The sequence below is a fragment of the Zychaea mexicana genome (assembly GCF_025766255.1).
Source record: "Zychaea mexicana strain RSA 1403 chromosome Unknown BDB00scaffold_14, whole genome shotgun sequence".
NCBI lineage: Eukaryota > Fungi > Mucoromycota > Mucoromycetes > Mucorales > Lichtheimiaceae > Zychaea > Zychaea mexicana.
In genome coordinates, this window is record NW_026516677.1 from 540,453 (window position 1) to 566,437 (window position 25,985).

A 25,985-nucleotide genomic window follows, 5' to 3' on the forward strand; every position below is an offset into this window, starting at 1 on the left:
TTTATGTCTGACGAAGTAATTCGTTATTCTTCTCAGTGAGAAGTTATGCTTCATCTTCAGAAATATGGATAAAATGTCAAAGAAGTACAGCAAAAGAGTCTGCCAGGTCTAATAAAGCTGTACCACAAATACAATGTTGCCTGCATGAATAAAAATGGTGTAATAGTATCAGCGCAGAGTGCTGTGCTGTACGCAAACTCAATATAAGATGAACAAAGGTAATTTTCGACAGATTAGTGAGGGATAATAGCTTAAGTTGAGCTACGCGTTGCCTAGTGTGTCGCAACTTGGACTAGCGAAAGCGGAGAGAACACATTCATCGGTGTTGGAAAATTTGTTGGCCGGGTCAAGTAGACTCGAGAGCCGTGGCCTCATAGAACTTCCTTTTCAGAACTCCATCCACAATGGGTATGTACATGAAGAACGACTGAACAATCCACGATCACCATGCATCCATCCATCACACCCATGAATCTATTGCTAAATCCATCCATTCGTGAATTTTTGTAGCTGTTGGCAAGAATAAGTAAGAATCGGTCATTTTCACACACGAGCCCTACCGTCTCTAAGAATGATCAGCATGGCAGTCATGCAAAGAAAATTATGATAATTGCTAACCCTTATTTTTCTTCAACTTGTATAGACGCCTTAGCAAAGGAAAGAAGGGTCTTAAGAAGAAGGTGTAAGTAGTCATTTTTTTGCTTCTGGAAATTCATTGTTGTGCAGTTCTTTTTTTGCTACGTCAATCAATTGCGCATTAAAAGGGATCCGGCAGTCAACATTTTTTGTCCCAACCTGACCGAAAAATACACATTACCTGCATTCGCACGCACAACACGATTTGAACTCGGCCAGTCAACTATTGTCGACAAAAGCAAAAAAGAAATACGCACATCGCAATCACGCATAGAACAATAACGCTCACCTATACGTCAATCGTTATTAGTGTCGATCCCTTCACCCGCAAAGACTGGTACGACATCAAGGCTCCCTCCATGTTCGAGGTTCGCCAGGTCGGCAAGACCTTGGTCAACCGTACCCAGGGTTTGCGTAAGTGATAGGAACCCTTATTTTTTTTGGCGGTTTTGAGGAGAAATTTTGCTAAAGTATATAAATCTGCTGTGATGATGGATTCATACAGGCAACGCCAACGACTCGTTGAATGGCCGTGTTGTCGAAGCTTCCCTTGGTGACCTCAACAAGGACGAAGCCCGTGCCTTCCGCAAGATTCAGCTCAAGGTTGATGAAATCCAGGGCAAGAACTGCCTCACCAACTTCTATGGTATGGACATGACCTCGGACAAGCTCCGTTCTATGGTCAAGAAGTGGCAGACTTTGATCGAGGCCTTCGTTGATGTCAAGACCACCGACGGTTACCTCGTTCGTCTCTTCGCCATCTCGTTCACTGCTCGTCGCCGTAACCAGCTCAAGAAGACCACCTACGCCCAGTCTGCCCAGGTCCGTCAGATCCGCAAGAAGATGTTCGACATCATGTCTGAGGAAGCTGTTGCCTGCGACTTGAAGGAGTTGGTCGCCAAGGTCACCTCTTCGGCTTCTGCCTCTGCTCAGGATGCCATTGCTGTCCGCATCGAGAAGGCCTGTCAGAGCATCTATCCCCTCCAGAACACCTATATCCGCAAGGTCAAGATCTTGAAGGCCCCCAAGTTCGATGTCTCGGCCTTGTTGGCTCTTCACGGTGGTTCTGCTGCCGCCGAAGACTCCGGCGCTAAGGTCAAGGACTTCAAGGAGCCTCCTGTCCTTGAATCCGTCTAAATTTTTTTCCATCCTTTGCTTCATCTTGCAAAATTGCCTTTCTAAACAAGAGGTGCTGTAATAATAAACATTTGAGATGTTGTTATGAATGTAATATCGTATGCTTGCTTTCTTGAATATTGTCATGCGTTTTTTGTGTGGGGGTGAATGTATGTGTGTGCTGATGTTACTGTCGTTGTTGCCATCGAAAGTTTATGCTGTACTCTGAGAGTTCATGTAACGTTGTGTGGCGGAACATGAAACGACGCGGCTCCTGCTTCTTTGACACCAATTCTTTGCTCTTTTTGTTTCTTTTTATCGCGCCGTTGCTCTTCCATATCAGTGCACCAGCATCATGCCAGCAAGGAAGCAAGGCTACGATGCGATTCCGGTCAATGACGACGACAACGAGCATTCCGCGCAAGCAACCAGTAGCTCTAGCAACCTGTTACGTCACCAGGGCCAGAACGGCGACGCAACTACACGTTGGGACAAGATCAAGAACTTTGAATACAAGCGTTTCTTCAAGGCGCATCTCGGCTACATTCTCTGCTTCCTTGTCATTCTAGCTCTTGTAATTGGCTTTCTTGTTGCACTGCTCCTCCCCGATGACTACAGCGACCAACTTCCGCTTCCGAACAGAAACCATATCAAAGCACCGATAAAGGCGGGCATCCCGGAAAGCGCTTTGCAAGAAGGTTTGGCAAAGTGTGAAGCTTACCAACGGACGAAACCGATTAATCGACCAAATATTGCTCGCAAAAACCCTCGCGCCCCTGCAAATGCTCAACCCGTTTTACTGAAGAACGCGGTGGTATGGGATGGCGAAGGCCACATACTCAAAGACGTCGACATTTTACTGCAGGATGGCGTCATTGCTAAGGTTGAGCGTGATATCAGCGCAACGACACTAGCAGAAAACATCAAAGTGATTGATGTTGCAGGACATGTTGTTAGTCCAGGTATCGTGGATATGCACAGGTAAGCACTGGAAAAGAAAGTTAGTGCCGAAGCTCGAGTAAAATGAACCATTTGTGTGATAAATCACCATATTTAGTCATTTGGGTCTGTATAACTGGCCAAATGTTGACGGTGCGATGGATATCAACGAAGCAACGTCAGCGCTTACTCCGTTCGTTCGGTCACTCGACGCTTTCAGTCCATCTGACAAAGCAATCCGAATTGTTGCGTCTGGTGGTGTTACAACGGCTCTCGTTTTACCCGGATCAGCAAACCTGATGGGTGGTGAAGCATTTGTGTTTAAGCTACGTCCAGTACCTACAACTAGTAATGAGGATATGTTGGTTCAATCTGGTATCGATGAAAGCATCGACGCTAAATGGCGATGGATGAAAATGGCATGCGGCGAGAATCCAAAGGTATGATATTCCATTGTTTAAACAATGTAACACACTACGCCTTTACTTATTGTGATGAGGGATTTCGCAGAATTTCTATGGTAAAAACGGTCGTATGCCTAAAACAAGTAAGGAACAACTAATTGCTGATGTATGTAAGCATAGAAACTGCTGTTACTAAGATATTTGCATAGGAATGGGTGAAGCTTATCTATTCCGCCAACGTTTGGACGACGCACGGACATTATTGCATGCTCAAAATGACTGGTGCATCGCAGCTCAGGACATTGACATCAACCAGCCAGAATCTCGACTTGAATCACGTTTCCCTGAAGACTTGAGCCTCGAATCGCTGGTGGCCTTGCTCCGTGGAGATGTATTATTGAACGTTCATTGCTACGAGACGCATGATATTGAAGCCATGATCCGCCACTCTATCGAATTCAACTTTACCATTAGCGCTTTTCATCATGCTCTCGACGCATATCTTGTGCCTGATATCATCAAGCGTGCACGAAACAACATCACGATTGCTACGTTTGCTGATCACTGGGGTTATAAAAAGGAAGCTTTCCAGGCTTCACCATTTAGCCCCAAGATTTTGTACGAGGCGGGGATACCGGTTGCACTAAAGAGCGATCATCCCGTATTGAATTCCCAACATTTGGTTTTCGAGGCAGCAAAATCCAGCCATTACGGTCTGCCACCTCAGGAAGCTTTCAAAGCCGTTACGTCTAACCCAGCTAAAGCTATTGGTTTAAACCACCGAATTGGATCTCTCAAGGTTGGTTATGATGCGGACGTTGTCATTTGGGATCGCGAACCGCTGGCACTTGGTGCTACGCCTTTGCAAGTATTTATCGATGGCATGCCATTGTTTGAAGAGCGCACTATCCCGCCTGCAGCTAAACAGGCTTCCACAGACGTAACCGCTACAGATCGAAAGACCAACACAATCGATATCACCAGTATCGGTTCAAGAAAGTCGGTAATGTTTACAAGCGTTGGTCGTGCTATTCTCGGTGATGACATCGACATGGAAGGCCCTGTTCAAATTCTTGTTCATGATGGCAAAGTTGCCTGTGCTGCTCAAGATTGTTCCGGTACTATTGCTATGATAAACAACGTTAATGACGAACCCTTGGCTCATGTTGACGTTAAGGGCGGCTACGTTATCCCTGTAAGTTTGCTGTTCCATGATAAATCGAAGCATGCTTTCGCTTAAATAGAACTGCCAATACTAGGGATTGGTCGCGGTAGGATCCAAGTTGGGTTTAACAGAAATTCCATCAGAAAGCTCGACCGGTGATGGAATTGTGAAGCCTTCATCATCGCACAACCCCAAGGATATCGTAAGCGCTATCGATGGTATTAAATTGAGCACGCGCCATCTTGAGGAAGCTTATAAGGGAGGTGTTCTCACGGCCATCAGCTCCCCTGTGTCAAAAAATGTCGTTGTTGGTATCAGTGCTGCATTCAAGACAGGAGCTGACTCAAGTAAAAGAAACTCCATTATCATTATGATCTATAAATTATGACACATGCGATATAAGACTTAACATGATTACAATAGTTCTCTCAGACGGTGCAGTAGTGGCACCGTATGTTGCTCTCCATCTGCAAATTGGTGACAGCGCAAAATCAGACAGTTTTCCTACGGTCTCGTCACAAATTTCGTTTATTCGTCAAATCCTATCCGAGAACCTGGACAAGCCTAACTACTATGGACAAGCAGCTCGGGGTGAAATTTCCACCATTATTTCCGTGCACAACAAGGACGAGATTGCATCTATAATTATGTTGAAGAAAAAGTCGTTCCCCACAGCCCGCTTTGTTGTCATGGGTGGTGCTGAATCACATTTGGTTGCTCGCCATTTGGCAGAAGCAAATATTCCTGTTATCCTTCGACCGACCCTATGTACACCAGAGCGATTTGATTCTCTCCATTGCTTATCCGGTGCACCTTTGACCAACGGTACTGCAGCACATGTTCTTCACCAGCACGGTGTCAAGATTGGATTGGGCGTTTCAGATGATGGATTGGCACGAAACCTTGCTTGGGATGCTGGATGGCTTTCTGCTACTTCACCTACTGTCGAAGGCACGATTACAGAAGCTGAAGCGATTCGCTTTGTTACGACAAATTTGCAAGAAATCTTTGGACTTTCTAAACGAGAGGAAGGTGTCAAGACTGTGGAGGCTATCGATGAGTTTGCTGTATGGTCGGGCAATCCATTGGAACTGCATAGCCGACCCCTTGTGTTCCATTCCAAGCAAGCTGGTATGCAAATTGTAGCATAACCAGAATATTCAAACCAATAAAGTAAAAGGTCATCATCTATGTGTAAATTATATACAAAGTGCTTTAATTTTCTTTTAAGATATAGCTATGATGATGGATGTTCATGTATACAGTGAAAGGGCGAAAAAGGATAGCGGGATGGATTGCGATGCGAGGGTGTCGGTTTTGTGATTAGGCTAAATTTTACATTTATTATATAAGACTGATAGGAAAGTTACCTATGGCACTAGCATAATACATATACTAAAGAATAAGAACAGTGCTTTCTGCTTGGTAACTAGATATCCAGTGGCGCTTGGAGCACCTATATACAACTCTGCTGTACGTTGGGTGGCAGAGGCATGCAGCAAGTCACTGTAATAACAGCGATACCATATTTTAACACTTGTTCAGTATTATTCTTACTTCACAAACACTTAATTTGAAATATCTTCAGAGCACACTTCTCACTGCGCGCAATACACATGCATGTTTGTATAGAGGTCTCTAATAACCTTGACTTGCACGAAAGCAGCGATAAGGTTCGGGATACTGGTAAATTGCTTCCGTGTTTTAAAAATTACTGTTTCGGTGAGTATTGTTGATCGTAAATATTTGGTGCAAGAACGTCGATCTTAGAGGTTTTCATCGTATAACCTTCAACAAGCACACCACAGACGGAAGGTTTTTGTACACCAAGCATGAAGAGACGATTGTACAACTGATTCATCTCTTTCCCTGTCATCACTAGGTCGGACTCTGCTTGGTCGACGCTAACGTTTGAAGGTTTTACCTCCCCGGAGACCAACTCACACTCAATATTGACAGACTGGACGTAGACGACAAAAACGGGCTTGTAGGACCCCTTTGTGTCTGCGAGTCCAGTATTCACCCTGACCAGAAGGAAAAGAAAACAAGATGTTAGCCGTCTTTTGCTGATATATTTATGGAAAATCGTTGTGCACCAATTTATCTGAAAAAAAAGGCCCTGCTTCAATATGCGCCATGTCGCCATTTTGCTTCTGACGTGCTCGTTCAACCGCGTTCTTGCAATGCTGTAATTGTTTTGCCAACTGTTGCGTTTTGCGCTGGAGATACGTTTTAAGTATAAGAGAATCGATTCTGTCAATGGCGCGTGTCTCTTGGTAGCGAGCTATTTGTGCCGCCTTATCAATTCGATCCACGAGTATTTGTTGTTTGATGGATAATGACGCGATCTTTCGATTTGTCATCCTTCATGTCTTCGCCTACTCTCACTGCTTCTGGCGTTTGACTATGGTGATGCTCAGCGTTATATTCACGGGTATCAAAGTCTGCTACTATAGGCTCTTGCTATTGTTATCGTTATAGTTGAATTCTGGAGAGGGAACTAAAAGGAACCAGAAGCTCCATCGGCCGTAGAAGAAGCCCATCCGCCTGAACTATCTCTGGTGCAACCAGGTAAGTTCTCTTGAAATGAAGGGTGAATTAGACTCCAGCACCGCGTAGTCAAAGCCTTATAGTAGAGGTATGAAGGGTGTGATTCCCCAAGGACAGACCTCCAGGGAGTTTAGCTGAGTTAACAGCATTACTAGAGTCTTTCAAGTGTCACCCCTTACTGATTACTTAGTAGCGCTAGCAAAAAGGGCCCTCCGCGTTCGTCGCGATAGTGAACGGCGTATTGAACGGGAGAGGATTACCTCTAGGGCATGGGACTTACTATCTGTCCCAAAAAAAAGGAGCTATTACCTGCAAGCCTTTTACTACGGCGTGGACTGGTGTCTCCAATGGCAAAGCATGCATTTTGTTTTCTGTAAGATTCTTAAAATGACTATTGAAGCCACATTCTCTGTGTTCCTCGTTTCTTTTTTCTTTCGCCCAGTACCTTCAGGTAATGTCGTAATCCCATTTTTTTTATTATGTCTCAATAGAACGTACAGAACGCACAAAGTTGCACGTTTATGCACACGGGTAAACCAGCGCCCGCTCAAAAGTTTCCCTGCTGTTGTCACTGTGTAGTGCTCTGTGCTCATAGTTGTGATTGACGATATCTTCTTTCATATGCTCATGCGTGCGCAACGAGCGACGCTCTCTGAACTTGATACAAGCATCATAGACATATAACACCTTCCAAAATATGCTGGATTGCTGAGTAATTCAGCATGGTGGCTTGCTTAAATGTGATTCCACCAACCCCATGTTCCTTCTTCATCCTAAATGATACGGCAACACTGCCCTTTAGTTTTTGTCAATATGTTTCGATGGTACCGGAGACTAATCTGCTTATCAATGTTTGATGAAAAGAAACAGGAACAATCGACTTGCAAATGGTGGCGGCATCTGTAAGACTGATAACTAGGACACGTCTCGGCATATATTGGACATTTTCAGAAAAGCTTTTCTCTTGGAAGCTCTGCTGGACGGGTGCTCGACGCTGTCATTGGGTGAACACACTTAACTATCCTTGCAAAAGCAACGAGGCAGTGACAAAACACGTTTTCGGCTTTTGAAAATCGTTAAAATAGCATATTCTGGGAGGGAAAATGGTTGCTTTCTTTCTTCCTTCTATTCTTTTTCTTTTTTGTATATCCACAGACATCGTTTAAAAAGCATGGACCCAAGCGATCCCACCACGTTTAACCACCAGTATTGCAATGTTAATGGCATTCGCATGCACTATATTGACGAGAACCAGTCGTCTAAGAAGGCTCTTTTGCTTATTCACGGCTGGCCCGACCTGTATGTCTTCCTTTTCGCTCTCTGGAAATTTTCTTGCTTGGTCATGCCTAATTAAAGTAACACAAAAAACCCTCCATTAGTTGGTGTGGTATGTGATTTGTAATAGGTACAGCCAGAAACAACTCGAGCAAGTTTATATAAACATGATACAATATAGGTTGGCGCGAGCAGATTCCCTTCCTGGTCAAGCTAGGCTATCGTGTCGTTGTACCTACTTTGCGCGGCTTTGGTGAAAGTGTACGCATAAATTTTCATCAAAGATGAGCGTGTAGGCGAAATTAAAATACGAAGCTAATTTATTCACGTGTAATAGGATGCCCCTGCAGACCATGTACAGTACGGTGAGCAAACGTTGTCAAACGACTTTGCTGGTTTGCTTGACTACCTCCAAATCCCAACCGTTGTCGTCGTCGGTCACGACTGGGGAGGTGTCTGCGCCTGGCGCTTCACTCAGTTCTATCCCAATCGTGTAGTGGCAGGTATGTAAATTCGTCTACATATTGTTCACGTAGCTACTGCGCAAGCTAAATATTACACTTACGTTCCATTAATCTATCATATGCTCCTCTAGTCGCCAGTTTCTGTACGCCCTACTCGCGTCCAGAGCAGCAATACCTTCCTCTCGAAGAGCTTGTCAAACTGGTGCCTAACTTTACCTATCAATTGTACCTGACAACACCCTCAGCTGCAGCCGAAATAGATGAAAATGTCAGTATGAAATTCGCTGTTGTGCCTCCCTTATTAAAAACTATAAAAGCAAAGAAATTGACCTGGCTATCATTTGCTGTTTAGACCGAAGCCTTTTTCAAGCGGATGTTCAGACCTATTTCCGAGCAAGTAGGCGGTGGCGGCATTATTGATGAGCAAACTAAAACACTTATTGCTGGCCGACCACCCGTTCCAAAGAGCGACAAACTCCCTCAAAAGGTAACACAACAGCAGCAATTTAATGCAGTGCAGTGCATTTGTGGCAGGCTTTAATCGAATGTCTTTCTAGGTGCTCGATTACTACGTTGAGAAGTACCAAAAGCGTGGTGCTGCTGGTTGTCTCAACTATTACAAGCGTCGCAAGGTCAACTTTGAAGAATGCAAAGGTTAGTAGTCGTCCTCAAAGCCCAACTTGATCTGTAATTATCTACCTTTCTAGTGTTTAATTTAACAAACGTATCACCTTTCTTTCAGATTTGGAACCTATCATTCACAAGCCTGCCATGATGGTGACGGCTGACGGCGACGTTGCTTTGCCACCCTCTATGGCCAAAGGAATGGAAAAATCCGTTCCTAACGTTGAAGTCTTCAATGTCAAGAACGCTGGTCACTGGGTGTTGTGGGAGCAACCGGAGGAATGCAACTCATACCTGAAGCAATGGCTCTCCAAGATTTATCCTGCCCAAAAGCTCTAAAACAAAAACTTCCTCTGTATTTTGTATCCTTCCTCTTTCTTCAAACTAAACACGATTTGTTCTGATTTATGGTTTAACGTATAATCGTCTTTTTATAATATTTTTTATCGTGCTGTTTCTTCTTGTTATTACGCTGACTACAATTCTGGTTGCCGTGCAGCAAGGTCTTCATCCGATGCCATGACAGCCGCATCCCAGTAGTGTTCTACGTTCCATTTGGATAACTCTTCTCTAGCCATCTTTTCACTCTCAAATGATCTCCACGTAAATTTACGGAATGCCTTGTTCTTCACTTGACCTTCCCATACCAAATAGCACTTGTTATCCTCGCCTTCTGTGTTGAATCGATCGATATCCATCATGTCCGACGATCCATCAGTATTCTTGGGAGGAGGCATGTCGTTCCAATCGATACGTCGGAGCATTAGCTTTCTGTACGCCTTAATACCTTTTGGTCCTCCTTCAACAATAACCAAATGGCACTTTGGATGAACAACCACTATTCCAGTTAACTGATATTGCTGTGCATTCTTTTCGATCTTGTATCGATGTTTGGGGTGTGCACAATTTTTTATTCTATTTAAAGTTGTCAAGGAGGAAAAATTCAGTATCGAAATATACATTTATAACTTTAAGTAGTTCAAAGGTTACACTTACTTGAAAACTGCCACTTCATTGCTCTGTTTCTTGTCTTCGGCAAGCTTGTTCATAATCTTTGCCCTTCGTTCTTCTGGAGTCAGTTTACGTTGCTCGTTGGTTAATTCATGCTGTTGCTGTCGTTGCGCCATTTCTTTTCGGACACGAGCTTCAATCTTTGTAGGATCTTGGATAGCTTCCTGTCCTAGAACTTGCATCAAATTGCTAATTTTGACTGTATACAAACAGATGAAAAGACAAATATTTGTCACCACATTATTAAGATAAGTCTAATAAGATCTTCTGAAAGATTTCACCAAGCATCTTTACCTTTGGGTGGGTCGGGTGGTAGCAAGCCAAGACGAATCTTGTCCTGTTTTTCTTTTTGTGTTTCTTGTCGTCGTTGTCGTCGAAGTTTCTTGCGTTCCTTTTTAGTAAGCATCAGTGATCGCACCACAGGTGTGCTGTTTTGTTCGCTTGGTGGTTTGATAGGGATCGGATGATGGACATACAGCGTCACGAGCTGGTCAAGTTCTTCCGGTTTGACAGGTGTTTCATCCATGTCTGTGTATGCTTTATTAGGAAGAAAAGGTGCATCCCACCATTCGGCAGGTGGTCCGGGCTCTTTCTACAAGTGAACAATACAGTTACTTAATCATTTAAAATTTCACATACGTAAATGTAGAAGCACCGCCTTCTTACCTTTAATGCTTTATCAGAAATGTCCAATTCGACTTCCATGCCCGCTTTTTTGACATTTTGCGCAATCTCCTGCTTCAATCTTTCGAGTTGTGCATGCTTTCGTTCTTTATCCGCCTTCTCAATGTACTTTCCCGGCTGAACAAACTTGAGCGGTCTCGCTTTGCGTTTGGTAGGTATTGTGGTGGCTTCGGTCGGATATTCCAGGTACGGGTTTTTAGCTTTGCTTCCAATGCCTATACCCGGCCCTTCCTTCTTTTGTGCAGAGCGCTGATTAGCCTGTCATAATAAGGAAACAGACATGTTGTGTGAATATCAAACTTTCAAAGTACGTTTCGACTAGCTCATATTTATAAAATACACGTTTTACCTTTGCTGTAGCAACTTCTCGCTTGGGTATACTGCTCAGCATTGCTTGAAGATCAATGCTTCCGGTCGCGTCTAGGCCAACTTGAGGCGTTCCAACTCTTCCTTTATCATCGGGCACATAGATACCTTTCGCTGTTGCTCGAGGCTAACCGATCATACATGTGGGATCAGCATAACTTGCACCCGTCGTTTAAATTATTATTATTTAATCATCAAAAAGGGAGGTTCTGCTCTTCTTCTTACCGCTACCAAGGTATTGTTTCCCGCTAATCGTGCTTTGGCTTCTGCGATTTTCCGTTGAATCAGATCGAGGTCTGCAGAACCACCACTACCTCCGGCGGGACTCCCACGGCTCGGTAATGAACTGGGGCTGGCGCTACTACTCTCAGGACGTCTGTTTGTAAGCGGTGATGCAGAAAATGTAGACGATGAAGGAGCTTGTGATGGTGGTCGACTCGGTGGTGGTGCGGCTGACGGTGGAGGTGCACCTTTCTGTTGCTGTTGGAATTTAGCCAACTTGGCTCGTATTTCAGCTTGTCGTGCTGCAATAATTGCGGCAGTCTATATACACACACATTCGAAGCAAATATAAGATTAGAGAGACAATGCATTTGAGTATAAAAATAACAAATGTACACACCTGTTGATCGGACATTGTGCAAAAAAAAGAGGGTGAGAGACGAAGTCGCAGCAGTGGTGGTGTCCTTTCGAGCGCGACGAACATTATCCGTGACTCGCACGACTGTATCCGAAATTTACAGCTTGTCTCTTTTTTCTGTGCTTTAACGACGAACTGATCGATCAACAGAAAAAATGAAGTTTACACCGTCGATCGATCCAAAAAGGCCGAAGTTGTTCGATACAAATGCCAAAGTCCACGTGAAATTTGACGGCGATTCGAACGTAGCAGTCAGTGTCCCAACAACTGTCATTCAGGTGGCCACCAAGAAACGATCTTCCGATCAAGCCGAGATCGACAGTAAAGATAACAGTAACAAAGACGACAGCAACAAGAAACGAAAAGCAGGAAAGAGCTCTTCGTTCCCGTCTTCTAAGAAAGCGAAAAATGGATCAACAGCCATCCAGATACCCGGTCAAGATGCCAAAAAGACGCAGAACGGCAAAACAAAAAAAGGTAAGTAATACTGCCAAAGAAGCCACTTGGAAGATCGATACTAAGTGGAGGTCACTGTTTGTTTTACGCAGATGCAAAAGCAAAGTATCGAGGCAGTGAAAAAAAGAAGCTTACTGAAGAAGAAGTCAAGGAGAAAGTGAGAAAGATTCGTGAAAAGAAGCGACAACGTCAACTTGCTAAGAAAGTTGTCGATGGCGTCAAGGTAAACTCAAAGACTCTTATAGGGGGAAAATCGTCCAATTCACACCCTGCTGACTTGCGAGTACCAAAAAAATATAATAATAGGTTGACGTACCCACTCTTCGTCTGAAGCCTGACTCTGTGAAGCAAAAGATATCACTGTCGAGTATACGTGATCTCATCTTGTACAGCGTTACCCAGGCGAACCCTCCTTCATGGGCCACTATTACACACAGGGCATCCATCAAGCACACTGTCGTTATTTTTGTTCACGGTTTGGACATCATATCATTTGGCGCACCTACCCATCGTAACAACGTTCCCCATTCCATTGATACTAGCGCTTTGGATACGGCATCGTCAACCGGCAGGGCTGCGATGCCCTTTTTTACCAGCTGCTTTTCGCATATGTTTGTCAGTAAGCTGACCGGTGGAAGTGGAAAGGTGTTCTCGCCCGTCTCTGAATTGCTCCAATGCCCAGTCGGAAACAATGAGCATGAACGTCAAAAGAAGGCGTCGAACGAACGTAATTATTGTTCTCTTTCCTCAAGATAATATTTTAAAACACAAATTTATTGAGTTTGTTTTGTCTGCTATTTATAGGTTTGAAGAAATACGAAGATAATTTGAACGAATACTATATACTGACACTCGATGATATGAAGGCATCAGGATACCCTATCCCAACGTTCCTGGATCCACAAGCAGCGATTGACGATGACTGGAAGGAAACACGGGCCGTAAAAGAACCTATTCCCAAGAAAAAACTGATTGCCATTGATTGTGAGATGGTAAGACGGCTCAGTACTTATCTCTGTTTTGAACCTGATAATAACAATATAATTATTCATCATACACAGGTTGAGACCGCAGAAGGCAAGGCATTAGCTCGTGTCACCTTGGTTAACGAAGGTAAAGACTTTTCTTATCGAAAGCAAGCGGCTGACTGCTAATAAGTGTTCATGCTCTGTTAGATGGAAATACATTACTAGACGAATACGTCAAACCTAGCGAACCCATTTTGGATTATTTGACGCAATACAGTGGTATCACACCGGAGATCATGAAAAAGACGACATGCTCACTGCGTCGAGCACAGAAACACGTGCGCAAATACGTTGATCACAACGTAATCTTGATCGGCCACGGCTTAGAAAACGATTTACATGCACTCAAGCTGTCACACCCTTACTGTGCCGATACATCGATTCTTTACGATAGTTTCAAAGGCAAACCCTTCAAACCAGCCTTGCGTCACTTGTCACGTAATCTCCTTAAACGTGTTATCCAGCACCAATCCAAAGTGGGTCACGATTCAGCCGAAGATGCGCGTGCCGCACTCGACCTATTCAAGCTCAAAGTGAAACGCGGGCCTGACTTTGGCCGATTCGGTAATGGCTCTGAGCTCATCTCTGATCGATTACACAAGCACACGCCACCCAAATCAAGCGCGCTGCTTGAAGCATCTGAAACGCCCAATGGCGTCTTTGCTTCCAGCACTTCTTTGAATTACAAGCACTACGACTCTGAAGATAATTTGATTGAAAGCACAATCAAGGCTGCAAGTACCCATGATTTTGTGTTTTCTCAATTCGATACGCTGCGTCCAAAAAACAAGAAGAAGCAAGGCCCAGCTGATATGCCAGAAGCAGCACCCACTGTGATTTCCACAGAGATAGCTAGTGGCAACTACGATGAAGCGGCAAGAATGACACGGTTCGACAGCTACTTTCAGCAAATGTATAAAGGTTTCCCATCCGGAACATTGGTCCTAGTACTGGGCGGTTTGGGCAATGAGCCTCGCTATCATGAGTAAGCTTCGCTCTCGCTTTGTGATTTCGATGTCGGAACAAAGATATAACGGAAGCTGATTAGATAACTGTGAACTCAAATGACTATTTGTTTTTTTTGTTGCAGGCTATACAAAAGATACCGAATGTGCCAAGGTTTGGAAGATCCACCAAATGATGATCCTATACCACCATGGACGGCCACAGATCAAAAGCGGCTTGAAGGCTTGGGAGCTAAAGCTCGATTGGGTGCCGTTTTTGCTACACTAAAACAATAGAATTATGTATGATATAAACTCTTCGCGAGAACAGCCGCCATTCCGCTCGGAATTGGCCAAAATGCGTGACGCGACGAATACAATAAAATAAATTTTTGACATGCTTGACATGGCAACAAGCAGCTTTCAGGAACAGGAAATGTCACAACCCCTGAATGCCATGGCAACAAAAAAGTCTTTTTCTGCTGTATAGCTCTTCGAAAACAAGCTTCCAGTTGTCTGCTTCAAAGGTCCCATAAGTCATAAAGAAGGATCTTTAATGTGAGTGGTAAGAGATCATTCGGCAAGGCAACCCAAAAAAGGAAATTATTTGTGCATATCAAATCAAATCAGATCAGAGCAAGTATAGATAAGGAAGCAGGATACAAAAAAACGCGTTTTCCTTTTTTTTTCCTTCTTTACCAGTTTTTCTATTCTTCCGTACTTTTACGATGAGCACTCACGCTGAAAACACCTACGACCAAGCCACAGGCTACTACAACTTTGACCACGACGATGCGTCCACCATCCCCTACGACCCTGACGCGGCATCACAGCTTTCATACCATTCCCGTTCCACCATCTCCTCCGCGCCACCCCAATTCTCGCCCGTCCTTACACCCACCTTCAGCTTCGACAACGCCAGCACGGCCTCACACCACTCCTTCGTCACCGTCTTCTCTTCCGACTCCTCCCTCATCATTGACCTCGGCAACAATGATGATGCGTCCAGTGCTCTGTCGCGTGCGGGTTCGTCCCCACCGCCATCACCGCAGTTCAGTCCTTTGCATTCTCCCGTCTTGCCGCCGTCCCCTCTTCCTCACCATTCTGCTCCCGCTTCCCCTGTCCTCTTCCTCGCTCTCGCTCCTCCGATGGTTGAGGTTGCCGATGACGAAGAGGCTGAGGAGGCGCCTGCTCCCGCTTTCCCTGTCCTCTTCCCCGCTCTCGCTCCTCCGATGGTTGAGGTTGCCGATGACGAAGAGGCTGAAGAGGCGCCAGTGCCAGAAGAGGATGAAGAGATCCCATATGCTGGTGATATGATGGACATTGACAGCGACGACATGGATATTGACGACGATCAGAGCAATCTGATGCACGTAGACTGGGTTCCTCCTTCGTACCCCTGGTGGTACTAAAAACATCCATAAAGTAAGCTACTCTACATTGACCTTTTTATTGAGCACGTTCACTGACTTGGACACGTCTATTCTTTCTGTTATGATAGATCCCAACAAAAAAAGCAAAAAACACCACAAAAGGTAAGTATAATGTTTCTGCTGTCGTGTGCTTCTGCTTCTTTCTTATCATAAACGCGCTCATTGATACCGGCTTCTTCTTTTTCGTACAAATTCTAATAGCACCCAAAAAACAATTCAAAAGTCAAAACCCTCCAAAAAACATTCAGTATTCAGTATTCAGTATTCAGTATTCAGTATTCAGTATTCAGTATTCAGTATTCAGTATTCCGTATTCCGTATAGCTATTGGTAACAAAGTCAACTCTCGTTTTACTAAGCCTGCTTCAAACACATTGCTGCCTGATAAAGATGAAAACTAACATTGCTGGCTGGTCGATTTAATAGGCCCTCCTTTTCCTGCTTCCGTTCTTTTTTACCGGCTCCTGCTTTATCCTCTTCTTCCCGCTTGTTGGCGTTGGTTTGTTGGCGCGTCGGCGTCGTGGTGATGTGTCGGTTCCTCGGTGGTGCCTTCTCCGCATGGCTTCTGGGGTGGTTCGTTTGGGCCGTCTTTGGTCGGCTCTTTTGCGTGGGCTGTTTTGGTATGTAGCTCAAAGAAGGCTGTCTCAGATTGAAGGCATATATTTACTGATTGGATCCATGTTCTTTAGGTCTTTGCGTGGTCGTTTCGGCTGCGATGCTTCTGGTGTTTGGTCTGGCGGCTTCCGCCTACGTCAGGCGATGGGGTGCAGTGGAGGGTACCCGGAGTAAGGTAAGGGCTGAGATGGAAGGCTGTGGCAAGGCACTGTGCTATCGCCTGTATAGGGAGATATAGGGGGCCTCTGCGCATGTTTCACGATGACTTTGGACTAGATGGCTGTGGCACCACCGGTGTGCTGTATGGTGATGCTAGGAACATTGCATTGTCGTTTGTCGGTTTTGGAGGACGAGGGTGACACCTTGCATAGCAGGAATGTACAATGGAGCGGCCCGGTAGACCATGGCTCTGTTTGCAGGCACGTATTGATCATCTTTACTTTCACGTAATAAAGGAAAACAAAGTGAGCATGATGTACTAACTAATTTGAAGTATTTTTGCTAGTCGTCCATCCCCCTTTCTTGTAGCAGTCAATCGTTTTGATGATTGCTAATACAAGGGAGGGGAGCAGCTCCATGTAGGACCTAAAGCCGTCTTTGCATTGTGGCATTTATTTAGTCGTGGTTGCTCCATTGGTTCACACTGGCTCAAAAGACACCCCGTGGTACTCCTGCGTCGACAATACCACAAAGCATTGTTCCACAAGCATTACCACCTCACCGACCCCACAGCACGGTTCTCGGTCGTCCTCTGGAATGTGTTTACGCCTAAACCGCGTCTGATCCCTCAGGGGGCCTGGGTAGCAGTTAGCTGTCCCTCTGCTATGGAAGTGAGTATCCTTCTGTCTCATAACCCTTACCCTCTGCTTCGGGTGCCTGAAGCTGGGGTGTCCGGGCTGGGGTTGTCCTGGCGAGAGCGGTGCGGTGGTAGTACGCTGCCATGTTGGGAGAGCGCCAGCACTCCAGGCTAGCCGAGTAAAAAAACTTGGCGCTGATCGCGGATTAGCAGAATCCCGTCTTTGGCTTGATTACGTCGTCGTTGCGTGTGGTTAGTATGCATGTGCCTCACATGCCGTCATGGTGGGGTGGCGCCAAATTTCAGACTAGCCGAGTACAAAAGCACCCTTGTGTCGAATCGAGGATTCGGAGAATCCCGTCTTTGGCTTGATTTTCTCTTGTCAAAATGCATGCCCCATCACGAAAAAGCGTGCAACAGTGAATCACATGTTTCAGCGCAGCAATTTTATCATCACATCAAGAAGTAGCGCAACTCAGTGGTACGGATAACAAGCAAGAGGTTGTAGCAACGAAGAGACATCAGCATGGCTGACGGTTCAACTCGAATATTCCAACAAGTTACGTTAAGACGGAAAGGAACTGTCGGAACAACACATCAAAAAGAGCGGTATGGCACGTTGTAGACATCAAACCAAAAAGCACAAGAGCAAGAAGAATTGACAACATTGCAAATGACAATTGCTACAGTTCGAATCGAGATGATGAGTCACCTCTGCTTATGACAACAAACAGCAAGATTTATTCATGCGACAACATCGACGCAACAAAATAGTCGTCATCGGCGTTGATGACATCCAACTTGGTGGCAACAACTCAGGCAAACAGCATTTCCGGTAACAATTGACAACAGCGGGAACAGAACAAGCTTTCGAGCGGATCTTCATCATGGCACAACAGCAGATCAAGAGCTCCGGACGACAACATCAACCAAGGCAGGAAGGTGGCAACTAAACCCTGGAATCTGGCACTTATCGAACAGTCAAGCGGTCAACAACATTTCAATTACATGACAAGTTTCGTCCGTTCTGATCGTTTATCGTTGAAGAGAACAAGAAGCCATGGGAACGCTTTTTTGTCAAACCTACATAATCTGGCGATACTATAGTATGCAGCGTAATGACAACCACACATCAGAGGCAACAAGAGCGACAAGAAACGACGTAGGCAGCACAATTAGTCATTTTACTTGCTACTTTATGAATTGAAAGTAAGTGCGCATGATTATCTGATGACACCGATATCAAGTCAAAAACAATGGTATGCTCATATCTATTATCTCTTCTTAGGAATCGTAAAGGCGATTCAAAACCTTGGCGATGACCTCCATACAACTAAGCATCACGGGTTTGGACGACAGGAAAGGTCAAGGACACCAATGCGAACAAGTAAGTGAACAAACTAGCATCACATCATATGTGGCGGTTTCATTCTTGCTATGGTTGTGAGGCAGTTAACGCGTGGTGAATGAAAACGCAGCTGTAGTAACCGCAAATCAAACACAGGACACAGCTATTTCAAACAATACAAGGTCTCGCTCATAAGGCGCATCAAACACGACATTGGCTTTGAAGGCGTCATCATCAAGTGGCCATCATATTCAGATCCACACGACGGCACTGTATACCAACAAAGCGGAAATCAAGAAGAGCCTACTACCAGTATACAGTCTACGATACATTGGTGATAGAGACGATCCTACAAACCTGATCGGTGGCAAGCGGAAGCAGTCAATACATTTTTCAAAGTCAAGATGGAAGACACATGTGCACATACACACTCAAGGCACATCAATGAAACGCACGTGATTGTCCACCGAGCATCCATATTGCTCGCTCAATTACTATGCGACGACAATAAGATCATTTGTGGAGAAAAACGAAAAAGGGTAATTGTGCAGTGCTCTAAAAGGATTACAACAAACGTCATTGGAGCATACCACATATATTCATCAAAACTTCAAAACATCCATTAGCAAAAGTGGCGGCCGAACGATATTGCTATTTAATGCATCCTCAAGAGATGCAGACACATGCTTCAAGAAAATCAGCTACAGACAGCAAGATATACCAGGGGCAATAGGCATTTAGAAAAGCATAACGGTAAGAATTAGTAACAAAAAGCAATTGATCCACCTTGTAATGTTACGCAATTGTGCTCACATTGCTTTGTCGTAGAGCCCTGCATGTTCCTATATACCAGTCAACGATATCTCTCACGAATATATTCCCACTACAGATGTTTGGTAAGTTAATGTCCAGGTAATGATAGACCCCGTAAATAAGGAAAAGAAAAAAGAAAAAAGAAAAGAAAGAAAAGAAAAAAGAAAAAAGAAAAAGAAAAAGAAAAAAAAAAAAAGAAAAAAAAGTTATATACAAGACACAAGATACAAGGCAAATGGTGCAAGAAAAGACAACTCGAGGCACGACAAAAAGCAGCACTTAGAGCAAGCTTATGGAAAATTATGGTACAAGGGCAATACGTTTCTTAAGATACGAATGCACTTGTATCAATTCCGGGCTGAAGACAAACAATTGCATTCAAGACAAACATCAAAACAACGATAGGCATTACCTATACAAGTGGACCAATTATGGAAAAGTAGTTTTAACTGTAAGTACAAAACACATGCTAATATTTTGCCATCAATTTTATCGATAGCTAACGTCACAAAATCCATGTTATGTTTTCAATATTCCAAACAACAGTAACGAAATCAAGATTCTCGAGTTTTGTAATCGCAAACAACTCTATCCAGATCTCTATTCAAAAACAACGTCCGTGACCCACAAGAAGAGGTGACGAGATCATCATACAACGGATGTAGCTGATGAGTGATACAACAACAATACCGTTGTGCAAAAGCCAAAAAAAACGATCACGGATAATCATAAAGTACAACGAGTCAGTGTAACAGCAACTGCAGCACAGCCTTGGCATTAAAAGCAGAAACTTAGACTAGAAGCAAAAGAATAAGGGGCTATCATTACCACGGACGTAAACTTACTAACATTTGGTAGAATAAACATATCTTTCTTATCAGCTCAGAATAACGCTTACTTTTGCTAGAGGAAATTGCTCAAGACAAGGGAATGTACATATAGCCATTCTCGTGGAATATATATGGTGTATTCCATCTATAACCGCTAAAATTTTCCCCAAAATTGAAAGCTATCAGCACCCCCAAAAACAAGTTTACCACAAAAGCAACCAAATCAATTGTTTCTTAAGCATCTTTAGTCTATTTCTATTTGGCTAACGTCTTAAAAAAATGTTTTGGGAAGGAGAGGATAGTCGTCAAAGTCTGCTGGTTTAGGAAAATTTTGCAGGCGAAGGGGAAAATTGAAACGCACTCATGCATATTCGGGTAAATAATACTCACGTGAAATTTCCTAATTTGGTTAGTATCTAATGCCTTACACTATTATTCGCAAGAGCTGAGATGTGGCCACACCCTGTTCCTTCTACCAGATGCCACCACTTAGGAAGCGCCAGAAGAGCGCTAGAGAGAACGCAAAGAGAAAACAATAGTTGAATATGGAAGATTCATAGCTTCGGAAAGTCCAGCGACTATTACATATGTCGATGCAGGATCTGAACTAAGTGACAACAACGACGACGATAATATCAACGATTGGGAACTCCTTGACCTGACGCACAATATATTACAACAGGCTGCAAAACTATCGCTGGCTTGGAAAGACGATGCAGATAAATCCATGCGTGTAGTATATAACAAAGACTCCCGTACGACCAACTGGCGAAGACGAACAGAAGCAAGAGCTGCTGCAGAAGGTTGCAAAAAGGTCGATGATTATTTCACGAAGGTGACGCAAACGCCGTGTATACATTCAGAGAACTCTTCTAAAGCTCTCCACAAAAACTACAGCGTCGCCAATATTGATGGTGAGGAGCAACTCTCACAGCTTTTAGCATCTTTAAAAGCACTTATAAAGCCGGTAGCGAACAAAGGAAGCACGCTCAATACTATGGGTGCTTTTCAAATGGCAAAAACACAAGCTGTATACCGGTACTATCACTATCGGTCACAGGGATTGAAAAGTATTGATAGTTCTCAAAGAGCTGCTGTCGATATCTGGACCACCCCATCAAAAGAGTACAGGGCAAAGGCCATTCGCTACTGGGCGCGCGAATTCCGTGATTCTGGGTCCATCTCAACACATCAACAAGGGAAGCATGTAAAAAGAGAATCACTCCTCAGTGACGAGTCCGTGGAAGAACGAATCCGTCTATTGATAGGCGGTCAAAAATTCGAGCTGCGTAACCTCCCTGCTTTTGTTAAAGTTATCAATAAAAGTATCATCCCTGAGATACTTGGTGTTCCAGGCTCAGTATCACAGACGACATTATGGCGATATATGTCTGAGTGGGGTTATCGATACCGCAAAAACAGCAAGGATATATATTACGACGGGCACGAACGAGATGACGTGGTAGCATACCGATTAAAATGGGCTAAACGAATGGTGGAGTACAAGAAGCGGATGGACTCGTACGAAGGACAACGTGCAGAAATCATCATTGAGCCATCTTTAGCGCCTGATCAAAAGAAACTTGTTATGGTTACCTATGATGAGTCAACCTTCTATGCAAACGACGGTAAACAAAAGCTATGGCTGGCAGACGGCGAGAGTATCCTACACAACAAAAGCCCTGGACAATCCATTATGATATCCGAGTTCCAATGCGCGTGTCATGGCACAATGCGATCTGGAATATGGACCTCGCGTACATACTTCTATGCAGGGGCTAACTGAGAACAGTATTGGACCAGCAAAGACATGGTTAAGCAGTTAGAAGAAGATGCGATCCCACTATTTGACCTTTTGCACCCTGGTTGTCAAGCATTATTTATATTCGATCAAAGTAGTAATCATAACGCTTACCCAAGTGATGCATTACTGGCGAGAACTATGTGCAAGGATCCAAAGCGGTGTGGAGTGGATAACGCAGAGCATGACTGCAGCATGCACGTGTATCGGGACAGCTACTTTATCGATGAAGCAACCAAAGAAAAGAAAACACAAAGGATGTACATGAATATCGAAGAAAACATTAAGAAATGCAAGCGAGGTGTCACGATAGTCACGGCCGACAAACAGCAAGTATGCCATTTCAAGGGGATAAAAATCATTTTGAATGAGCGTGGACTTTGGTTTGATGAAGACCCGTATAGACCTGGAAAAGTTTGGCGAATGGATTGCAAAAAAGAAGAAGTGGACGATAGCAAGTGTTGTGCTAGACATTTTCTTGGTGCTCAGCCCGACTTTCGAGATCAAAAGACAGCCCTTTGTGAAGCTGTGGAGAACGCGGGTCACATTTTTGAGCTATATCCAAAATTCCATTGCGAGTGCAATTGGATCGAACGATATTGGGGCCAAGCAAAGTACCATGCACGAATCAATTGTGATTACAGTTTTAAAGCTTTGAAAGAAAACTTACCAAAGTTCCTGGATACTGTTTCGCCCCCAGACGAAGTACCTACACTAATTAGACGATTTTATGGAAGGGTGTGGCGTTTTATAGACGCTTATTCCCAAGAACTACCAACTCCCGAAGCTATCACTCTTGTGGAAAGATATACTTCCCGAACTTACAGCTCACACCGTCGTGACGATTTCCCTACTATTATTTGAATATTACCAAATAAAGAAGCGGCATTTGAAATCTCAAAATTGAAACATTGGCGGTTATAGATGAAATACACCATAATCTATTTATTCAGTAGTGAGAACTAATGTTATCATAATGAACAAGTTTGTAATTCCTTCCGGGTCTCGTTGACGTATTCTATCTCTTTAAGTTTATTTGATATCACAGTGACTCAAAATCAGATAAGTGTTGCCTTTATCGTACAGATGATCATCAATCTAACCTACAAACGCATCATTAAGAATATGTACATATTCGGATGATCGCTTCAATAAGAGCAGCTGAATTATTAACAGTGCATATAAATGGTTTGCTACGATTGAAGATCTACATACACACTGCATATACATGTCTTAATAGATATGATGACGAGGTGTATCAATTATGCTTTGCTATTTTTGCAAATATGATGTGATAATACTATATGTATATAGCAAGGCTTTAACATTCTGCTGAATTCCTTGCATGTGATAGTAGTAGTAGTAGTAGTAGTAGTAGCTAGAAGCAAATATCAAATACACGCTCAACATCACATCCCCTAAGATAATTCCCACACATATGTATCTGCTTTTATTTAATCACAACTTTGTGTATTGTTATCAAATATAAAATGCGAACCTATTGCTGAATTAGTGAATAGATGACCTGTATATACCGTCTTATTTTATCTTTTCCTTGTAGAGAAAACATTCCTTAGATGTCTATATACACTGATCATAGCCCTAATGTAGCAGCTGCACAGTAAATCATGCTCAATATCGTACTGTCCATGTCAGCTAGTTTAAAAAGCTCTTTTGCTCTTTTTTGTATATCATTCCGTAGTTAGTAGCAGTCTTGCTTCGGCCGCGGCTCTCCAGGTCGTTAACATATCCTATGGCGGAAAAAGTGAACTTGGCTCTGCTGGCTTTTATCATTTGAACCCAACGAATATGAAGCTCTATACATTACACGACATAAGGTTGTTATTAAATCCCTTGTATGCCCTCCGTTTTTTCAACAGCAAGCAGACCAGTGCAGCTCAAGCTTGATTGCCAGTTTTATTCACCCGAAGCTGATGCTGATCCGCGTTTCAGGATTGCAGGTTACGGATTTGTGTATTATTGTTGTTGTTCTTTTATATTGTTATACAAGTGGTTTAATTCTTTGATTGCTGCTTCTACAGTTCCCCTGTATTTATGTCATCATCTAGTTGATGCGGATTATCGAACCACCCCTTTTGATCGATATTCTTGTTGGTTCGTGTACACTATATACCTCCCACTTTGGTTGTTGATATTGTATGGAACATAGTGGTGATCAAGTCAAGAGAGAAAAACGCATCAACTCTGCTGCGCGTATTTGACGCCAACAAAAACAAGGATTGCCTTTTGTGTATAGCTTGGATGCGCTTTGTATGTGTGTCACTTGGTATATATAATCAAGACTTGTCTAATTGTTGTTGGCAGTGGATGTATACAAGATCGTAAAAACGACAATTGTGGACGACAATGCTGATGTAAAAACGTGCAGATGATGCAATGAAGAAAAATAAAAAAGAATTTGATCGATCGTGCATGCAACATATAATAAAGAGAAACCTTGTTTAGCTAAGAGAGAAAGGTCATGTGGCTGTGAGTGTGCATCAACTGCTGCCAAGTATTATGTATCATAAATAAAGCCATTCCTTCTTTGGTCTCGGTTTTCCTTACTATTCAACAAAGAAGCACGGTGGTGGATACCTCTTTGTTTTGGACAGGCAACCCCCATGAAAAACAGTAAAGGCGATCTTACAACACTGAATGTGCGAGGTGTAGAGTTGACAATTGGACTGTACAAGTGTACATATTGTTTGATAGGTTGCTGTTGCTGCTGTAACGAAAGAAATTTCTCCAAAAGTATTAAATACACGTAATATGCAAGGAGTCTCTGCATGTAAAGGCGGTGGACTGGCATGCACGCTGCCTACGCTTTCTATTCCTTCCAGGCTCGTTTATTAAACGCTATTCTTTTATCTAGTCTGCTTCTCTTCTTTTCCTTTTCTTTTCCCCTCGCTCACATGTAGAGTATAGTAATAAACGAAACCAACGTGTTGTGGTACAGATAAAAATTAATAGTGCTTTCGACACACAGTTTATAACTGATATGTCTTACCAGTATTAATGGAGAGCAACGAAAGTTAGTCATACAGTAGTATAGTAAGTCAAGTTGACTATGTACGTCAAATATAGAGTGCTGCAGAGATAACGGTGAAGGTCTCCGCTTCATTGATTTTTATTCATCTCTTAAACCTTCTACTTAGTCCTTTTCCCGTCATAGTTCCTCACCAACTCCACTCAGTTAGACGTTTTAAGCGCGTTCGCGCGAAAAGAGAGTGAGAAGATGATTACGTTCTCCCCATTAACCAGATTACATAATTCCAGAAAATTTACCCAATTAAGTTTTGGCTTTGTTTACTAGAAGGTACATGATGTATTACTGTCACTAAAGTAATATATTCCGCAACGATGACCGATTGAAAAGAAATCAAGTTTAGTCTGTTTGTAACCCAAGAGAGAGATTGTGTTTCAATGTCATGTTTCTCCTCTCTTTCCCTTTCTCTCTTTGCATTTCGCTGTCATATGGGAATCTAGGATTTTGTACAAGCGTGGGTATTAAGAAGATAGTAGCGACACAATTGCCGCCATTTGAAAAGTCTTGTGTGACATAGACACAAAAGTAAATAAAAAGGAACTACAAGGTATCCATTTGTGTTTGGTTTCATTCATCGGTGATCCATGTATTCCCTGTACTTTTTTTTGTCACATGATGCTCACAAACGTACATAATTGCTAGATCATAACATGAAAATAGCGTTGCAAAAGAATGGTCAATTACATGCCGGTTAAAAACACATATGAACAAAGTTTAGTAGTAGCACAATGAAGAGACAGCTGTTGATTCGGTGGGCATGTTAATACGTAGAAACAAAGAAAAGCATAATATATTTTTAACCCAAAAAGTTTGTCTTCAATGTGGCTCCGAATACATAGTTCAAAAATATAACCTTCTCATCAAGAGGAATTATAGCACTGAAAATTAAATGTATATAAATGAAGATACAGAGGCTGGGGCGACGAGACTTTTTGGGGAAAATGAGGGGTTAGGTAGGGAGGGTAAGGAGAAACAATAAAGAAAAGTGAAGATATTACA

The 25,985-nt window shown here is 43.3% G+C and overlaps 8 protein-coding genes across 8 annotated transcripts; 5 read left to right on the top strand and 3 right to left on the bottom strand.

The window, feature by feature from the left end:
* Window positions 1-447: 447 nt before the first annotated feature.
* BDB00DRAFT_809297 (ribosomal S3Ae family-domain-containing protein) lies at window positions 448-1,867 on the top strand (the record flags this gene model as incomplete). Its single annotated transcript, XM_053122475.1, has 4 exons — window positions 448-506; window positions 644-682; window positions 947-1,050; window positions 1,142-1,867. The coding sequence occupies 4 exons, from the start codon at window positions 448-450 to the stop codon at window positions 1,771-1,773; spliced, it is 834 nt and encodes a 277-aa protein (XP_052982811.1). The 3' UTR covers window positions 1,774-1,867.
* A 240-nt stretch (window positions 1,868-2,107) lies between these two features.
* Window positions 2,108-5,411, top strand: BDB00DRAFT_758430 (uncharacterized protein; the record flags this gene model as incomplete). Its single annotated transcript, XM_053119056.1, has 6 exons — window positions 2,108-2,733; window positions 2,810-3,131; window positions 3,202-3,238; window positions 3,305-4,290; window positions 4,355-4,607; window positions 4,684-5,411. The coding sequence occupies 6 exons, from the start codon at window positions 2,108-2,110 to the stop codon at window positions 5,409-5,411; spliced, it is 2,952 nt and encodes a 983-aa protein (XP_052982812.1).
* Window positions 5,412-5,671: 260 nt separating this feature from the next.
* BDB00DRAFT_809299 (uncharacterized protein) lies at window positions 5,672-6,777 on the bottom strand. The gene has a single exon (XM_053122476.1). It carries the CDS (start codon window positions 6,404-6,406, stop codon window positions 5,972-5,974), a length of 435 nt encoding a protein of 144 aa, XP_052982813.1. The 5' UTR covers window positions 6,407-6,777; the 3' UTR covers window positions 5,672-5,971.
* A 915-nt stretch (window positions 6,778-7,692) lies between these two features.
* On the top strand, window positions 7,693-9,581 carry BDB00DRAFT_123948 (Alpha/Beta hydrolase protein). Its single transcript, XM_053116157.1, has 8 exons — window positions 7,693-8,109; window positions 8,190-8,197; window positions 8,267-8,346; window positions 8,423-8,588; window positions 8,681-8,817; window positions 8,902-9,036; window positions 9,107-9,203; window positions 9,292-9,581. The coding sequence occupies exons 1-8, from the start codon at window positions 7,982-7,984 to the stop codon at window positions 9,510-9,512; spliced, it is 972 nt and encodes a 323-aa protein (XP_052982814.1). The 5' UTR covers window positions 7,693-7,981; the 3' UTR covers window positions 9,513-9,581.
* On the bottom strand, window positions 9,581-12,165 carry BDB00DRAFT_124087 (pre-mRNA processing factor 3-domain-containing protein). Its single transcript, XM_053116158.1, has 7 exons — window positions 11,857-12,165; window positions 11,460-11,777; window positions 11,218-11,361; window positions 10,851-11,126; window positions 10,479-10,776; window positions 10,170-10,383; window positions 9,581-10,088 (listed from the first exon to the last, which is right to left on the bottom strand). The coding sequence occupies exons 1-7, from the start codon at window positions 11,938-11,940 to the stop codon at window positions 9,650-9,652; spliced, it is 1,773 nt and encodes a 590-aa protein (XP_052982815.1). The 5' UTR covers window positions 11,941-12,165; the 3' UTR covers window positions 9,581-9,649.
* BDB00DRAFT_785622 (uncharacterized protein) lies at window positions 12,030-14,347 on the top strand (the record flags this gene model as incomplete). Its single annotated transcript, XM_053120550.1, has 6 exons — window positions 12,030-12,351; window positions 12,423-12,553; window positions 12,637-13,057; window positions 13,135-13,322; window positions 13,392-13,443; window positions 13,506-14,347. The coding sequence occupies 6 exons, from the start codon at window positions 12,030-12,032 to the stop codon at window positions 14,345-14,347; spliced, it is 1,956 nt and encodes a 651-aa protein (XP_052982816.1).
* A 1,913-nt stretch (window positions 14,348-16,260) lies between these two features.
* BDB00DRAFT_937007 (uncharacterized protein) lies at window positions 16,261-17,251 on the top strand (the record flags this gene model as incomplete). The annotated part of the gene is made up of 3 exons (XM_053129240.1): window positions 16,261-16,354; window positions 16,424-16,524; window positions 16,969-17,251. The coding sequence occupies 3 exons, from the start codon at window positions 16,261-16,263 to the stop codon at window positions 17,119-17,121; spliced, it is 348 nt and encodes a 115-aa protein (XP_052982817.1). The 3' UTR covers window positions 17,122-17,251.
* Window positions 17,252-19,871: 2,620 nt separating this feature from the next.
* On the bottom strand, window positions 19,872-20,154 carry BDB00DRAFT_809346 (uncharacterized protein). The gene has a single exon (XM_053122477.1). The coding sequence runs from the start codon at window positions 20,082-20,084 to the stop codon at window positions 19,911-19,913; it is 174 nt and encodes a 57-aa protein (XP_052982818.1). The 5' UTR covers window positions 20,085-20,154; the 3' UTR covers window positions 19,872-19,910.
* Between the last annotated feature and the right edge of the window lie 5,831 nt (window positions 20,155-25,985).

Coding starts and splice junctions, on each gene's coding strand:
- BDB00DRAFT_809299 (XM_053122476.1), bottom strand. CDS start 6,406: ATGGCGACATGGCGCATATTGAAGCAGGGCCTTTTTTTTCAGATAAAT.
- BDB00DRAFT_123948 (XM_053116157.1), top strand. CDS start 7,982: ATGGACCCAAGCGATCCCACCACGTTTAACCACCAGTATTGCAATGTT. Junction 8,347..8,422: donor TGCGCGGCTTTGGTGAAAGT/GTACGCATAAAT, acceptor CACGTGTAATAG/GATGCCCCTGCAGACCATGT. Junction 8,589..8,680: donor TCCCAATCGTGTAGTGGCAG/GTATGTAAATTC, acceptor ATGCTCCTCTAG/TCGCCAGTTTCTGTACGCCC.
- BDB00DRAFT_124087 (XM_053116158.1), bottom strand. CDS start 11,940: ATGTTCGTCGCGCTCGAAAGGACACCACCACTGCTGCGACTTCGTCTC. Junction 10,777..10,850: donor TTTCTGATAAAGCATTAAAG/GTAAGAAGGCGG, acceptor GTTCACTTGTAG/AAAGAGCCCGGACCACCTGC. Junction 10,384..10,478: donor ACCACCCGACCCACCCAAAG/GTAAAGATGCTT, acceptor GTTTGTATACAG/TCAAAATTAGCAATTTGATG.
- BDB00DRAFT_809346 (XM_053122477.1), bottom strand. CDS start 20,084: ATGCCAAGGCTGTGCTGCAGTTGCTGTTACACTGACTCGTTGTACTTT.